The sequence below is a fragment of the Amblyomma mixtum genome, chromosome 3 (assembly GCF_055824585.1).
Source record: "Amblyomma mixtum isolate Tamu chromosome 3, ASM5582458v1, whole genome shotgun sequence".
Lineage (NCBI taxonomy): Eukaryota > Metazoa > Arthropoda > Arachnida > Ixodida > Ixodidae > Amblyomma > Amblyomma mixtum.
This window is the reverse complement of record NC_143014.1, coordinates 199,544,861-199,562,564: the sequence shown is the minus strand read 5'-3', so window position 1 is coordinate 199,562,564 and position 17,704 is coordinate 199,544,861. Positions and strand designations below refer to the sequence as shown.

Sequence of the window (17,704 nt, the reverse complement as noted above, 5' to 3'; positions counted from 1 at the left end):
TTAGTGCAAAAATGGTCCTACTTAGAGCTGTGCTTGTAGGAAGAAATGCCATTGCCATTAAAAAAGGAACGGAAAGAACCATGAGACAAAAACGCAAGTGGAAGTTGACGCGGGTTCGATCCCGGCCGCGGCGGCTGAATTTCGATGAAGGCGAAATTCTAGAGGCCTGTGTACTGTGCGATGTCAGCGCACGTTACAGAACCCCAGGTTGTCGAAATTTCCGGAGCCCTTCACTACGGCGTCCCTCATAGCCTGAATTGCTTCGGGACGTTAAACCCCAATAAACCATCTAAAATCTAGGTACTCATGCTAATGTTGAGTTTCTGCACTGGGCAGAGCGAGAGGTCAGGCCTCCCGTGATCTTGGGGTTGACAACAGGGACAGAACTGCCACTTAACCCTCAAGGTAACTTGAACATGAAACTTTTTCATGGCGTTTGTGCATGGCTTCACATCAGTGTCCTTACATGCAATGGAGAAGCCTATTTAACTAAACACTGCCTTAAGTGGGTGGTGGCAGTTAAGAAGAACGACAGACAGCACAACAAATAAATTTAAAACTTTTTTACAAATCAACCAAGGCGGTCACCATTATGCAAAGTGATCAGGAAAGTTAGGCCAGAGCTCGCTTCTCATGAAACCCTGTCAGCCTAACCGACCTAACTTATGCAAATTTTAGTGGTTCCTTGTTCTCCGTACCGGTGAAACACCAAACTTGGCCCTGTTCGCTCTCTTCGTCACCCCACCAAGAGCAGAGTCGAGTCTATTCGTTTGGCGCCAGAAAGCTGCCTTAAGAGCTGCCTGTGGTCACAAGGTTCTTTACTCACATAGCACCGTGTCCATTCCACAAACCCGTTTATGCATGAATACAGCACTAACCACTCACTCAAAAGGGCAGTGGCAGCCGAACAGGCGCCAACATGCCGCTGGGACTGCATGCACTGCTCTGTCCACGCTCGCTTCTTTGCTGTCCATCTCTGGAACATCTGGTCCTCATTACGCAGCTTGCTGTTGAACTACCACATTTCATGCTTCTCTCTAAACCAGAGGAGCCCGCATGTTGGCTGTGCCTTGCAGGAAGGAAATGGCCTTCCAAGGCCTTGACTTTTCACAGTGGGCTAATTGCTGTTCGGGCAGTTTACAGCCATTGTTTTCGAATAAACTCATTCAACCAGCGCTGGGTAGGAAGGTGAGGGGGGGGGGAGGGGGGTGCGAGGGTGCGTGACCGACCCTAACAAAAAAGCTAAAGAAAGCACTGAGCTAACAGCGTCCGGGAGTTGGCTGCTTTATGAACCTTTTCACTATGGTTCGCCAACTTGACTGCTAGAGCCTCCCGGCTTGCAGAGGCATGTAAAATAATGGAGGAATACCTCAAAACGCACAACTGCACTGATTAATGTGTTAGTTTTCTCTGACATCTGAGTGTAATTTCCATCAATAGCCAGCTAGTTGTGGTGTGTATATTAAAGAATACTGACCTTTTTTGGTTAAACCTGAGTTCTGAAAACTGAATTCTGTATATATTTATTGGTATTTTTCGGTTGAAAGTGAAAAGTCCAAACCCTTGTTACGCTATAGTGCCTGAATGCTGTGATGTTTCGCATCCTGTTGGTAATGGACAAGTGTCTTTGCTCTCTCTGATGTCTTTGTTTTCCATGTGGCAGTAATGTAAATCAGCAAACTATACGGCGATATATCGAGGTGCAATTGAAAATAATTGGTTGGACTTTGTCTGTCCTGCCAACCCTTTTTCACTTGTCAGTGCATCTTAATTAGGAGAGGCAATCTGAACGACATGTCCGTCTTTTGATATCTCACATTTGCTCAGTGCACGATGAAAGTGTCACATAGTGTGGACTGCTTTTTTTTGCTCATGGTGCGTCTTTCGTAATTGCATTCTGATGCTCTGTCTGTTACAAAGTTGATTTCCATCAATTCTGCACTTGCAAATTTGATTTTCGACTTAAAGGTGCACTAAAGAGTACTCTGAGCTTGTGTTTTTACTGCGGGAACTCAATATACATGCTTCAAGCATTCCTACAAACTTCGAATTATTGTCCCGTATGGCCGATTTCTCTATTAAATGGAATTAAGCGTTCCGGCTCCCATCTTTTATATCTAGCTGACCTTTGAGGGTAGGAGGATTCAACCAATGCGTGGAGTGCCTTTCAGCTAGTTCAGTTTTATTTTGTTTTTTAGGTGTCCATGAATAAATAGTTTCAGTCGCAGACAACATAGCCACAAATTAGGCCCAGAGAAATAAAAATACGCATGGACTCCTTGCTTTCACCGGCTCCACATATTACTGCTTATCACTCCGCTGATGGCAGAGCGGCAAGCCGCCATGCGACTGACGTCTAGTGTTGGTGGACGTCAAAAAACAGGTGAATCGTGTGAACTAGTAAAGTGATTAACTAAATTCTTATTCTGGTGCCAAAATACATCTGCTTTCAAAAAGCATGCAGGCAAAGTAATCCTCCAATACACGTAAGCAGTCAAAATAGTTGAATTTTGTCGAGCCACAACACCAAGGATAATCGCGTTTTCGAAACTGTAAAAACTGATATCGCTATATACTAACGGCTGGCTACAAATCTCTAATTGGGATCAAGTGCCTGTCGGTAATACTATTAGAATTTGGTTAATCACTTTACTAGTTAACATGATTCACTTGTTTTTGATGTCTGCCAACACTGATATTACTATGCCGCAACAAGCTTCTCGTTTTGCTTCAGAAACCCTATTTTTTTTTAAATTAGGGATCAGCTTCCCTAAAACACTTGGTATACTGCTGTTGTGACCACACTTCATTCTTAGTCTCTCTCATTGAACTCCTGTCAAATATCTATATTTTTGCTGAAACAAACCCTAAGAAAAGAATGTTGGCAGTGCTTTACATGGCATCTCAGTCTTGTAAGATAGTTAGTACTTTGCCTAATATTAAGTGAGACGGTGTTTTTCGTGTGCTTCTTTAGAAGCTTAATTTGATCAAAATTTTTAGAGAACGTTTAATTCCACCATCAAATAATTTGAAAGAATTCAGTGAAATGTGCCACCGTCATAAATTAACTATGCCTCATAATTTTCTTTATATTATTTTTTAGTTTTCCACATTTTAAAGAAGTCAAAGTATGATAGAATGAATGGAGATTAATATAGTTTAGAACCTGCTAACGCTGGGGTGTCACTTATTCCATGTGATTTAAAAGAAAACACTGAGCAGCCCTTTCTGCTTTAGCATTAGGTATTTTATGCAGTTCTTTTCAGTAATGTTTGCATATTTACTTTTAGTAGTTGCATTTGTTTTCATGTGGTTCCTTGTGTGCTTTTGCTGTGCTCACTCTGCATGAAAGGATTTCACCTGTGATTGCAGTACGAATTGTGTATCGTCATCAGTAGTATGTGAGCTTTTGCAACCTTTATTCATAAATGCGCGCTTCTCTCTAGTCATCTGTTTATTAATGGTAATATGCATTTTCTTAACTTCTGTTTCATTATGATACTCGCAGGTGGAGTGTCACCCTTACCTGAACCAGGGTGAGCTGCTCAGTTTCTGCCAGAAGCACAACATTGTTCTGACTGCTTACAGTCCACTTGGTTCTCCTGATCGTCCTTGGTAAGATCAAACTCATACTGAGGCAAAACTCATACTGAGGCAGCGTGATACTTCTGAGCGTGAAAGGTTAAGCTAGTGTGCAAATGCAAACTCTTCAAAACCTAAACAAATTCTGCACAGTATTGTCTCTTTATCTTATGGTGATGGCATTATGTAGAAGTCTGATTTTGTATTGTTTAGCTTGCAGTGCTTCAGCAATACTGCACTTGCGTGAAGCTTTCTCATTGCTTTATGGCTTCATTTCACTCTTCGTATGTATCAGCAATATAGGGAGGAACAGGCTAAATGCTATTTCTAGTATTATGCAGCCAATAAAGCTCTGTAGTACATATGCATGTGTGAGGGAGCTAAGATAGAGATGTGTATGCAGAGCAAGCATATGTGCTAGCAGATCCTTTTATGTATGGGTGCTGTGTTTTTATTTAGTTATTTCCAAAGCACTGCCAGCCTTTGCAGAAGGCCTTAGGAGAGGGGTGAACATGGTGAAAAAGAGGAAAAAGATAAAGCAAAGAAAGTGTGTTACGACGCACCTAAAACGGGAAAAGAGATATCCTTGGCCCGCTTAGCTAGATAGCCTGTGGCATAAGAGTAGGCTAAATAATTTTGAAATGAAAGTGCCATGCGCTTAACTACTTGTGATGCGCGCTCTCCATCATTGCAACCGTCTAAAGCAGTGCAACCAAATGCCGGACTGGAACATTATCAAGCTTGACGAGAGCCTGCACGAGAGCGAGGGTGAAGTTCGGCGGCACTCAGGGCACTCTGGCCGCAATAAAGTGGCACAAGATAGCAGCGCCGCGGTGTGGCCTTCTAGCCACTCCTGCCACCACAGCCGTGGTCCATTTACTTCTCCCACTGATAGTACATATATAACTGTCACGTAACGTATGTTCGCTTTGCAATTTAGGAATGTATTCTCTGAGGGAATGGATCTGTTTTTAACTGTCATCACACCACTGTTGGCAGCTAGCCAGCAGTATAGGGCCACTATACTGTACCCGTTTTTTTTTAACCATTTGTGCCTCATGAAAAAACTAGAACTGCTTTATAAACAGCGGACGCAATGCTACTGTCACTATTTGCAAAAATGCCAGCTGGGTGGCTGAAGCCTCCGTATTGGCAGCACCACTTACCAGCCACCTCCCCGCCGCATCCTCGTAGCTAGAGAGCTGTCCACCCTCCTACCGCCACCCTCAGTCCACCTCCTCCCCTCACCCTTGCCCACGTTCACCCTCCAGAGGCACCATTCACCACCCAAATTTGCCCTCCAGAAGTGCCACTCACCACCAATCGACCTAGTTACTTCTACCCTCCACAAGGCCCATGCAACTAGAAGCTCAACTAGAAGCCTCCAACTAGAAGTCCATGCAGCAGTGGATTAGAAAAGCAACGACAAAATTAAATTCAATTCAATGACGCAGTGGGAAAGTAAGCTGCCCTCCAAAAGTGCCACCCATCACCCACCAGCCACCTCCTCACCCCACTCACCTAAGTAGGGGGCTGCCCGCCCGCCCACCTCTGCTCACCTTCACCCCAAAAGAAATTCCGCCATGAGTATGAAGCTTCGACTTTGAGTAAAAGTATTAATTAGAGCAAAAGCATCAAAGTAATCGCTGAGCATAAATTCAGCTGCTTTCGCAGAATTCTCACATCAGATGTCGGATCGTCCCATAATTCTTGTGAAATAGCATTAGTATTGTTGTAACACCAAAACCCCATCAATGTTTATATCACAGCCTGCCCTGCTGGGCCATTCTAATTGGCCGAGAGAGGGCACGTGACCTTTTGACATCATCACAGCCTGCCCTGATTGGTTGAGAAGGTTCATGTTGACCTTGCTACATCACCATAACCCGCCCTCTGGATTGTCGAGCAATCTGCCCTCTGTGGCTGGTTGCAATTAAATTAATGATTTGGTCAAGAGAGGTACGTGAGCTTGTGATCACAACCTTCTCACCAGGTTGTGAGAAACATCATTTCTAGACAGCAACTTAGAGAATCAAAATCAAAAATTAAAAAATATGGTATATGCCAATGTTGGCACCATCACAGCATAGCAGATACCTGCTACTGCAGCGAGCGGTCCGAATATGGCAGTTGATGGCCTAACAAAATCAAAGAAACTGGCGCAGGCACACACAGAAGCTGCAACAGAAGCTGCTACAAATGTGAAATCTAATGCTGTCGCATTCCACTCTTGCGGTGACTTAAATGTCTCCAAGTTTTTTTTCGAGCCCTTCCATGACTAGTTGCGGTTGAAGTAAGCTGAAGGAATTCCAAGCTCTTATGCATCAGTATTGCGGGCCTCTCAAAGGTGTATTCTGTCCTACTAAAGAGATTGGGCAGTGCATGCCATGCACTCCTTGTTGCTGTTCTTGCTCACACTGAGGCCAATATGTGTATGAGTAAGTTACATTGCTTTCTGTAAATAATTTCATTATTTTATGTGAACAGTTGATTCAAAAGTTATGTGATTGGCCAAGGTGGCTTCTGGTGTTAATGCATGCTGATGTGCAGCACTGAAAACTATCCAGGGACTTCTATTTTGTTCAGTACTGGGTAATTATTGACAGTTTTATGGGAAGATTTGTAGTACTTTAGGAATCAAGTGCAAACACAATTATTATTGCTTTCTTCTTGTTGAATTGCTCTTTCAGCAACCCTTGTTTTTGGCTAACTGATTTAATTTGTTGGCAAGCGCTTGCTTATGGAGTTAGATACTACTTGCAAAACAATAAGGACCAAAGATGCATCCCAGGGACACTAATATAAACAAACTTCTTTGAGTCTAGATTAGTTGAATAACATTGTTTCTGCACAAGCTGAAGCCCTGATATCTTGTTTCTGTGTGCATCAAAAGCAAATACCACCTAAGTGCGTCAAATTTTCACTCATTGAATGTGCCACTTTCTTTATTTTTGTTAACCTACCGCAGTGGTTCAGTGGCTTTGGCATTTGGCTGCTGATCCGAAGGTTGCAGGTTCAATCCCAGATGTGACGGCTGTATTTTGATGGAGATGAAATACAAAAACACTTGTAGGCTGTGTGATGTGAGCACACATTAAAAACCCCCAGGCAGTCTAAATTAATCTGGAGCCCTCCAGTACGACATCTCTCATAGCCCATGTGTCACTTTGGGGCGTTAAAACGTCACAATTTACAAATCTTTCTGTTCACGTTTGCTTGCAGGGCAAAACCTGATGAACCAGTTCTTTTGGAAGACCCTGCTATCAAGTCCATTGCTGAGGCACATGGGAAGACAGCAGCTCAGGTTATACAAGACTCAAAATAGCCTTCTTTTGCTGACATGCCAACGTGCAATTCCTTTTTTCACAGCATTGTCTTTGTGAGGCACTTTTAGTAAGGAAGTAATTACTCATTAGCATCCACCCAAGTGCAGCATAACGGCTACAAAGGAAAGCTGTACAGCTTTTCTTCTCTATGTTGGGGGATTTCCCTTAAAACAAGGGACTTTTTACAGTGTAAATGGCATCAGCACTTTAGTATGTCGTAACCAAAAAGGGCTACATTTCTCGCTGCCCAATGAAGATGTTATTTAGATCGGCCTGAGCCATGAAGGGACATGTGGGCTAGAGTGTGAGAGCTGTGAAGAATGTGTCATCTCTGGTCAAGTGGTCAAGGTGGCTATGGGTCTGGGAGCCCACATGCATGCAGGCCATGTGGTGGAGTACAGCTGTAGTTGTCCTTCCTTAGCTGCCTACACAGGACGAAAACTCTGCGCGTGCTTTTGTTATTCTAATTGCTGTGAAGTCAATGAAATGCGAAAAGGGGCAAAGCATAAGATGGTTATTTGACCATGAGAAAATGTATGTGAAATGGAGCCGAGTGAATGTTATGAGAACACCATGTTTAGTTCCATCTCGCAGCTTCCTCTACCTCTTCTCTGCTACATTTGTTTCATATGTATATTGCCCATTTCGGTCAAAGTAAATGGAAATCAACAAAAGGCATGAGACTTAAACAAATCTTGTAAAAAAATGATGCAGGCTTGGAAAAAAGTTTCGCGAATTTTTTCTAATTCAGAAATTTTAACACCTTTATGTATAAAACTAATGTCAAATAGTACAGACTAGCCGCGGATAGGTGCTGTGGTAACATTATTGTTTCTGCTGGTAAGAGCTCAGGAATCTTCACAGGGCTTGAGGCTAGCTGCCTGGATTATGCTTGAAATATTTCAGTGTTCAGGCAAGAAATGCAGAATTTTCTTAAGGTTATTCTGTTCCATCTTGAGAACATCCTTCTGTGCTCTGTGGTTCTGTTTCCTGTGTGGTGTTGTTCTAGACTGGATGGGGATGCAGTCATGTATCCTTTTCTGTGTTCTTCAGTGTTAGCAGACTTCTAGCTAGAAACATCCTATTGCAGCTTTCAATGAATCATGTACTTGATATGCTCTGTTAGGAAGCAGTGAAATCTTTTCTAAGAAAAGAAATATCACTTGTGAAGAACAGACTCTCAATTTTTCATTGAAGCTAGCTTTTGCTTCAGTGTGGCACATATGACACTTGAGCTAATGCCTGCAATAGACAGGCTAGAAGAATTAGCAGAATTATGGGCTAGCAGCATATTGACCAGCTGAGTCAAGAAACAGTGACAGCTGAAGCATACCACTGCAGCTGGTCAGTAGCTGGCATTGAGTTGTAAACTTTGCCGAATGTGTGCATTGTTTGCATCATTATTCGTTTACCTTTTACCCACCTTTTCCTTATATCTTAACTTGCACGCATTCTCAGGGGGTATTCTTCACGACTACTCATCATAGTGTGGTCAAGGTGCTGACTATTAATTGTTTTTCTGAAGCATATATGTTCCTTCTTTATTGACTTCTAAAACAGCCCACACAGGGCAGCCTACTATAACGGCGAACTGAGTATGGGCTTCACAACGTGTTCTCCAATGCAGCTCATTTAAAAAATGCAGTCTTCAAGCATTTCATATGTGTAGTTGAACATGATCTCAAGATGCCATACTCAATAACTGGACAAAAGCATTTTTGAGCGGGAAACCGTTTACGATTGCAATTTTTTCATATAATGTAAGATTTCACTATAATACTCAATATATTAGCAGATAACCAGATGGCACTCTGGCAGCTTTTTTTTCTATTAATGTTTTTGCTATCACCAAAAGCATTCCCATTGGTTTTCTATGACAAACTTAACTGTTCAATACGATCGATGGAAACACTTTAAAAGAAAGGTTTTATTACATATCAGAAGAAAGGACCATCAGTTTCGGTATATTTCCAATATCTTACAATTTTCCAGTTTTAAAAATTCTTCTCGGAGGAAGTTCGATATGCAGAGAATAGAAGCCAGTACTGCATTTGTAAAACGGGATATTAGAGAATAGGCAGGGTAAAGAGTTGATGCTTATGCGGAATGGGTTCAAGTATGACCTGTAAATTTTTTGGTGTTGTGCTCTACATATTGTCACCGTAGGCAGTTAAGTGTTCAGAATAGTTTAACTAGCAAATGCACTGAGTTGCTATTGTTGGTGGCTGCTTTTGTGAATAAATGAACTTTAGTGGGAAAAGAGTGAAGCATTGCAGTTACAAAGGCAATGCAACCATGTGATAAAAGCGCACTGCTGAGATGGCTTTTTTCTTTTCTTTTTTTCACCAGGTTCTTCTGCGCTATCAAGTTGACCGAGGAGTCGTTGTGATTCCAAAGAGTGTCACAAAAGAAAGGATCATATCAAACATTGATGTATGTTTCATCGACAACTTGCCTTTCTAGCTAGCTGAACAAAACCTTTCTTGATGAGAACAGATGAGTAAATAGCTAAATTGTAGATTTCTGGCCAGTAGTCACATATCTTCTTGCTATGACATTTGCTGTATAATGTGTAAAAAAAAGTACAAGTACTCCTTGCCGCTGCGGTGGCTCAGTGGTTATGGCACTCGGCTGCTGACCCGAAAGACGCGGGTTTGATCCCAGCCGCGGCGGTCGGACTTCTTTGGAGACGAAATTTTGTAGACGAATAACTTTACTGATGACTGAAGTAATGTGTACACCATCACTGAAGTTTACGGATTCCATGAGAGCCATGAAAAAGCTACATTTTTTTTTTAGACCCTTCCTTCACAGCCTAAATTGATAGGTGCACTGCAAATTAATTGCACACAATGGTGCTGACTGTACCTTTCAACGCCAGGCTGCATACCAGTCCTCTTAGATCCTTTGTGAAACTCTGCAAAACCCCTTTACTATGCTGGCGCAGTCCATCCTAAGGGCAAGTTGGTGAAGCCCCGGAGACTTCTGTCGCAAGTGTTTTGTCTCGCACATACCTGCCGAGCAGTGTCTTGACACAGTTGCACTTCACTTCTTTGCAACTGCAATGCGCAGAAGGTGCGTTGCATCTACCAAACAGTGACCTGGAAAAGCTGTGCTTCATCCCTGTGCTTAATCGCAGCAGAAAAGCATGGCAAAGACGTGCAGTAAGGACATACGTCTTTATTCTGGTTCCAGAAATCGCGAGCGCTGCACCTAATTTTTGCGCCCCAGTGCAGGCTGTGCCGCCTTTATGAAGGGGTTTAGCAGTGTAAGGAAGCTGATCCTGGATTTTTGCACCGGGTCCTTTAATAAATTACACTTTTGCAGCTCTGACGGTCCTTTTACTATCAGCAACAAATGAACTGTGATCAAAACAGAAACAGCAAAATGAGAAGATTTTAGAAGGGGGAAGCTGAAGACTAGTGCAGGTCAAATTTGCTTTGAAAGCATGAAGACTCTCTTTTAGAAGCATTAATTAACCTCGCTTGTATTTCTTCTCCAAAAGCTAATATTGTTTGTGTTGGAATTTCAGTTTTCTTGTTTGCATTTCATTTTTTGCTGAGAGTACATCTTGAGTGGCAATTTTGAGTAAAAAATATGCTAATAAATCAGTCTATCACTTTGTCTTCCAGTCAACTCTTTAATGCACAGCGTCGTGAGTGTTCAACATGCCGTTTGCATGCTGCTTACTCATTACTGCATAGAGCTTGCATGCAACATTGTATGTCAACATGTTCTTAGTAGCCAGTGCTCTTACCTATCAAAATGCTTGGTGCCACTGTAAGGAAGGTGCATGAAGAAAAAGGGGTCCAAATATGTGACTTCTGGCCAGCATTCAACAACTAACTGATCATCTCTAATTTTTCTATAAGTGTTGGGCAAAAATAGTAGAACATTCGTTAAATACTGTATTTACTCACATAATTTGCAGCCATTTTCTTTTCATCACATTGAGGCCTAAAATAAAGCCTGTGCAAATTGCAAATTATGCAGAGGTTTCGCGAACACATCTTAAAAGAACTCTACAAAGATCATAACACACGATATATACAGTATATTGCCACCTATATGTCAACCCCCAACCCGCACCCCTCGCTGCCCCCCCCCCCCCCCCCAAAAAAAAAGTTGATTCCAAATATGAGACACATACCCCCTTCCACCCTGCCTAACGTTATGTAGCCTCCTCCCCCCCCCCCCCCCTCCCCACGCATGATGGCGCGTGCAAAGCTCAAAGCAAAAAACTCGCAATGATACAATCGCAAAGCCAGCAGTCGGAGGCAAATGGAGATAAAAAGTGATAACACAGCACCCTCGCGTGTGGCCTGGCTGAATAGCAGCAAACTGAGCAGCAAACAGTTCAGTAGTTTTGGATTCCAGCGCGTACTGCAGATTACCGGAAGTTTGCTCTCACAACTTTGCATCCGGGAAAACGACCGCCGGCGTGAGTGAACCAGGTACACAGCGCACAATTTAGCCCCACGCCACACACACTTTTTGCAGCTGCACTCAGCAATATGTCCACGCCGATCTTCCCAAGCCTATCATGCGCGCACCCACGTGCATGCTGCTGGTCTGGTGAGCAGGGCGTGTAAATTGTGCAAATGAAAGTTTTATTTGAAAAAGCCTGAATAATAAATTAAAGGCATGCAAATTATGCAAGGGTGCAAATTACACGGGTAAATACAGTACATCATATAAAAAATTTGTTTGTTATCCCTGGGACATCAAGTGGACAGTGGACAGCAAGTGCACAAAATGGACGAAATCGTAATACTTGCTAATTTCCGACCTACCAACTTCTCAGATTCTAGCGGCGATAACAAATTTTTAATACTGGCTTTTGAACATGGCTGCATTCAATGTGGATTGTTTGGGAGTTTTTAAATATACTGTATAAACTTGTGTAAGGGCGAACATTTTTTTAAATTCAGGAGTGAATTTTGAAGGTGTAGCCCATGCACGAATTTAAAAAAAAAACTATAGCCACATTTTTTCACAATTATCTAGTCCAAAACGGAGTGTGACTCATACACGGGTGCAGCCCTTACATCAGATTATACGGTAGTCATAATATCTTAAAGTTTAGTACCAGCTGTAAGCTGCTAATTGTATTTCTTTTGTCACTAGTTGAAATAAATATTTTCGGCACACATAATTTCAGCTGTAGCTGCAAGGAGAGAGAGCTTTAAAAATTGTTTTTTAAGTATCATTTAATATCAGCTGGTATAATATCAAAGATTTTGATGGCACCTAGTCAAATTCTTGACGCTTCAAATGTAAATTCATGGGTTCAGGGACTTGAAGTAACATGAGATGAGTGTATCTAATATGGTTGGGTAAGTGAACACCAGAATATTTTCAGCAGTTTGTGCATCTTACTGCTGTGTTATGCATTGAAATGAGACCTCAATTCCTTACGCCCCTTTTTTTCTGCATAGATCTTTGACTTCAATCTTTCCCCTGAAGAGATGAAGACCATAGATGGCTTCAACAGAAACTTCAGATTTGTTACTGTGCCCTGGTAAGAAAAAACATATGTCATTGAGGCAGAGCAGTCAGTGACCCTGCTTTGATTGGATTATTGCGACAGTTGTGGACCAGTTTTTGGACTCGGCAGGAGTTTTGTTGAATTATGTGAGAGTAAACGAGCAGTCTAGACAAGACTAAGCTTTGCTGTCATGCTTCACTTTCCAGACAATTTTTAAAGCTGGTTGCTACTGTATTCATGTAGTTTTTATTCTTGTCACTAAATGCACCTTCAATGCATAATTAGAGAGAGTGTAATACAAAAGATGAAAAAATACGTCTAAGTTGGAATATTGGTTTTTGTATTAAAAGTGCTCCAAGTTAATCATGTAGAAAACTAAATGAAATGTAGCAACGCAGGCAGGAATGCAAAACGAGTTGTGAAAATAATAGATGTGCTCCAAAATGAAAGCTGCAGTCAACGGGAGTAAATGAAATCAAAAGTTCAGCGTGACTCAGTGTACCACACTGGGTGGAAGTGGACAGCAAAGGTTATGTTTTTTATAAAAACTACATAATCCAATAGTGCTTCTGGAATTGAGTTTTCAGCTGCTGGAATGACTATGCTAGGGCAATAAGTTCCATGAGTAAATTGTATATAGACAAAATTTAATGAAAAATCGTGTATTTTATGATGACGCTCTTTTTGGATATTGTAGGAGGGGTTGCACTTTTCACTTTAAACCAAAAAAAAACTGCAAAACCATGCTGAATTCAGATTTTGAAATTCGGTTTCAACTAAAGAAAGTTGAAACCAAAGAAGGTTGAAACCGGAAAAAGTATCGTGGTATGCAAATGGAAATTATAGAAACCGGCCACACAGGACAATAATTCGAAGTTTCTAATTATGCTCGAAACGTGTAGGTCGAATTCCCGTTGTAAAAAGACGAGTTCATATTCCTCTTCAGTGCACCTCTAATGACAAATCGGGAATTTTTTTTTTATCTCTAGCTTGTCCATTGGCATCATGTCAGGTTCCCACACTGCTGCTGGACATTGAAGGACTGGATAATATTTATTGATGTATAGTATTTTTTAAGGTCTTGAGGGACTATTTTAAATCACTTTTTGATCTCAAGTGTTGACACACTTTCATTGTTGTGTATTTTAAGATGCTTGTTCCACATTGAACCTGAGGAAAATAGTGCTCCTAGACTCGTTAAATAAACTCTCATTAGAACTGATGCAGTGCCCAAGACATGTTTATTAACAGTATTAGTTCATTTCCTGCGAAAGCACATGGTACATGCTTGGATTTTAAGGCATTTAAACTGATTTGCCATTTCTGGTACCAGCATAACAAAATGTCAAATGGAAAGCTTCACGGTCTTCATTTTTGGGTAAATCATATTTACCAGTATATAGTCTCATTTTGATGTAGTGGCTAAATCTATAATATTAAACCATTTTAAGTAAGCAGGACCCTGGAAAAACCCTGGAAAATTCTTGTGCAATATGTGTTTCTTGCCACCACTGCTGCTTTTCTCCTTTTTAAGTGTCCCAGAGTAATATGTTTTCGCATTGGTTTCACTTTTTCAGGTCACTGAAGCACAAATACTACCCTTTCCATGATGCAGCATAAACTGGCAGCTCTTGCACTCTTCTTCATACTGCCACATCAAGTACACTGCGCTGCTTCATGTTTTGCAGATAATTTTAGCGTACTTGCCCTTCACACAAATGCTTATAGCACTGAAAAAGCACGGACATTGTTCTCAAGGTGGTTAAGACAATGACGGCAGCAGCTGCTTTCACCCTTTCTTTTTGTGAATCTAGTTAGAAACAAACCTGCACTTTCTCTTCCACATCAGGGATATTGTAATAAGAATAACTGCACTGCCAACTTTTTGCATTCATCAAGTTTGCTTTGTCCTGGTAAGTAGCAATAATGAATACGATTTTTTTATTGGAGGTCTCATATATTGCCTGTTAGCAGACATTGCCAGTTGCACTGCCAGTTGGCAGTTGCAGTCTACTTTGCATTAGCGAATTCTGGGCATGCAAACATATTTCCAAAAGAGTGCTGCTCCTGCAAGTTGCTACAGGATTTGTGAGCTGAAAATCACTTGTACGCTGCTTTAGCCACTGCCTTTTTAAGCCACACAAAGCAGGTGCTCACTTGTCATAATAAAATAAACTAGTATACCAAGCTCATATGGGCCATTCATTTTTTATCACTCTGAAGCAGTGATGAAACCTACAAGCTTTCTCTTACAACTTGAGCTTTGGTGAAAGAAAGTAAAGCATGTACTGGATAACTGTGATGGAAAATGATACGTTTCGTACATACACAGTGTATTGGTTGTTAAACAATAAATGTTTCAGCCATGAATGTACGGGATATTTGCAGTTTCAGTTTTGTAGGAGACCATAAAGAATATACCTGATGGTGTAATTTTTGAAAATATTAATTTAATTAGGTCAAATGCTACGATGCTCATGATCTGAGATTTCTGTGTGCATCAAAGACTCACGTGGCCGAAAAGAACCCGGAGCCCTCCATGATAGCTTGCCTCGTACCCGACAGTGCTGCTTTAGCACGCAAAATTCTGTCAGTTACAAAATACTCATTCACTTAGAAATCTCCACTTATATTAACAGAAACGTACAAATATTGAATCCCCATTTTATGCCAGGTGTATATATAGTAATTCGAAAATAATGTTTTTGATATAGAACACATCATTGTATGCGTGCAGCGCTACTTTGAGGGATCAGCAGGCCGCATGGTCATACACTGCTCTGGTCTAGGTTATCCTGTGTCTACAAAGAGAAGTAAGACAATAAATCAATCTCCATCATTGTGCATGGTACATACTTGCTGCCATTGCACATGTGCAGGAATGTACTGAGTGGTTGTGTACATACTAGTGGCTTAAGTTTAGTGCTGGGCATTGTACTAGATCGATTTCCGGTCTTCTATAAAAGGTTCTTGATCTATTGATCTAACCTTATGAAAGTTGCACACATCTGGTAGTGCAGATCTACAACACACAGAACATTGTCAGCTACTTTTCTGTTATGATTTGTAAGGGGTCCACAAGGAACATTATTATTCATTAGCGCTGAACAGAACTGCCACTCCAGAATATATCTCATATTTTATTTCAGTAGCAGAAACATTTACCTTCTCTGTCTCGCTGATAGCAGTGGTGAAAGCTCTTATTAATAGATAGTATGCTTGTGGCCTTAAGTCCATTTCAATTGAACACTCAAGTGGCACAAGAATTGCTGAAATTGAATGCCTCCATTGACTTGTCTTTTGCATGAAAATAGGAGTGCATAGTGTGGGGGTCGGTTGAAGAGTTGCAGTGTACAGTCGACTACATTGAACAGAGAAAAAAATTAGGGGGCTGCCACATTTGGATGGAGGCAAAACGCGATGGCGCCCATGGGCTGTGTCAGTCCCCAGGTGGTCGAAATTATTCCGGAGACCTCCTCTACGGCACTTCCTTCTTCTTTCACTCTCAGCTTCTTCCCTTACCTTACGGCACGGTTCGGGTGTCCACCGAAATGGGAGACATTACTGCGCCATTTCCTTTCCTCAAAAAAGTTTCTATTTTTTTATTTGAGCTCCGTCCTAAGGGTACGCGACAGCGTTAACAGTTATTTGCAAATTTCTTAATCAGCACCTGTCTAATTACACTAATTAGTATTAATCACTAGGCATACTAGACCACGCGATCCACACAAGACATGCAAGGTCTCCCTTTAAATCTTCCCTTACCGCGGCATAGGCCATTTGCCATATATGACCTTCGTTTTGAACCTGCCGCCAAAAATTCAAGACGACGCTCTTGGACAGGCTTCGCCATCTAGTTTCCATCTATAAAAACATTTCTATGGTTTCAGTTTCGCTTTTGCATTCTGACGCAATAAAGCGACTTGAAAAATAAAGGCAAGGGATCCGGCCACGCGCGTGGCACCAGCGACGTTGGGGGGGGGGGGGGGGGGGGGGTAAGATTGCTGCTGCCACGCGTGTGGCAGGATCCCTTGCCAAAAATAAAACTGACCCGACGTAGTCCAGCGGTGGCTGATCTTTGCGTCCGTTTCGCCGCGCACTCTCAAAGGCGAAAGGCTACACTGAGCGCTTTTGTCAGTTCTTGTGCTCTTTTTTTTTTAGGGCCGTAGTAATGAGTTAGACAGCCACGTGGAATGGTCGCATTTCAGTCTCGATTGCGGGACTTTGTCTCCGAGTACCGGGACATCAGCGCGTGCTCGCATGTGTTTCGTTTTACCGTTCACGTTGTATTTTATGTAGTGCGCTTCGTTCTTAAATGATAATAGTGGTTTTAATTGGTGCTTTAGGGTCTTTGAAACATACTGCCAAGATATTTTGCCAAATGCGCCAGCAGATTTTCGATTATGATGAACGTCAAGGAAGGCCACGTCCCCATTCCGCGCCTTATGTCGTCAGTAATTATATGACCGACGTTTTGAACCTGTCGCCAAAAATTAAAGTTGGCGCTCTTGGACAAGCTGCGCCATCGAGTTAGCTGCTATAACACCATATTTTTGGTTTCAGATTTTTTTTGTTTTGTAACGCGAGGCGGCGACGTAAACAATGAAACTGACCGCACGTAGCTTGCCGGTCGGCGATCATGGCGTCATTTGCGCCGCGCGCTCCTGGAAGGCTAGACCTAACACTCCCCTTTTTTGTTTTGTGAACAGTAGTGGTGAGTTAGACAACCACATGGAATGGTCGGATGTAAGTTCGGACTGCGAGACTTCGTCTCAGAGGCCCATGACAGCGCGTGCTCGCGCATGTTTCGTTTTGCTGTTCACGTTCTATTTTGTGCAGTGCGCTTCATTTGTAAGTGATCAGAGCGGTTTTATTTGCTGCTTTAAGGCTTTTCCAACATACTGCCAATCTATTGTACCAAATGCGCCAGCAGATTTTTTATTATGATGATGCCAAAGAATGCCACACCCCCTTTGCATGCTTAGAAGCCATTTAGTACCAACCAGGAAAAAAATTGAATTAAGAACTGCAAGCTGCAAGCAGATATATTCACTTCTAATTAGGGTCGAGTGTGTGCGTATCAAATTTTTGGTTAGAAAGCAAATACGCATTGCAATAATTAGGTGCATATCAAATAGAGTAGCCTCGAATACAAGTGTATAGAGTTTAAAGGAAAACAAAACGTTACAACTTCAAAAAATCGGTGTAAAATGGTTCTCTAGGTGCGCCACCATGATAGGGTGCCCGGGCTAAAAGCCACATCTCTCGTCATTACCGTTTACATAGAGGTCAAAAGTAAAGAGAAAAT

The 17,704-nt window shown here is 41.9% G+C and overlaps 1 protein-coding gene across 1 annotated transcript in view; it reads left to right on the top strand.

Moving 5' to 3' along the window:
- The window catches only part of LOC149353267 (aldo-keto reductase family 1 member B1-like), a 40,193-nt gene extending 25,605 nt beyond the window's left edge, over positions 1-14,588 (top strand). The window contains exons 7-11 of the mRNA XM_089577306.1: positions 3,509-3,615; positions 6,805-6,886; positions 9,258-9,341; positions 12,347-12,429; positions 13,974-14,588. Of these exons, the coding sequence (XP_089433432.1) occupies positions 3,509-3,615; positions 6,805-6,886; positions 9,258-9,341; positions 12,347-12,429; positions 13,974-14,016 (399 nt within the window). The 3' untranslated portion in view covers positions 14,017-14,588. The remainder of the gene's footprint in view (positions 1-3,508; positions 3,616-6,804; positions 6,887-9,257; positions 9,342-12,346; positions 12,430-13,973) is intronic.
- Positions 14,589-17,704: the final 3,116 nt, after the last annotated feature.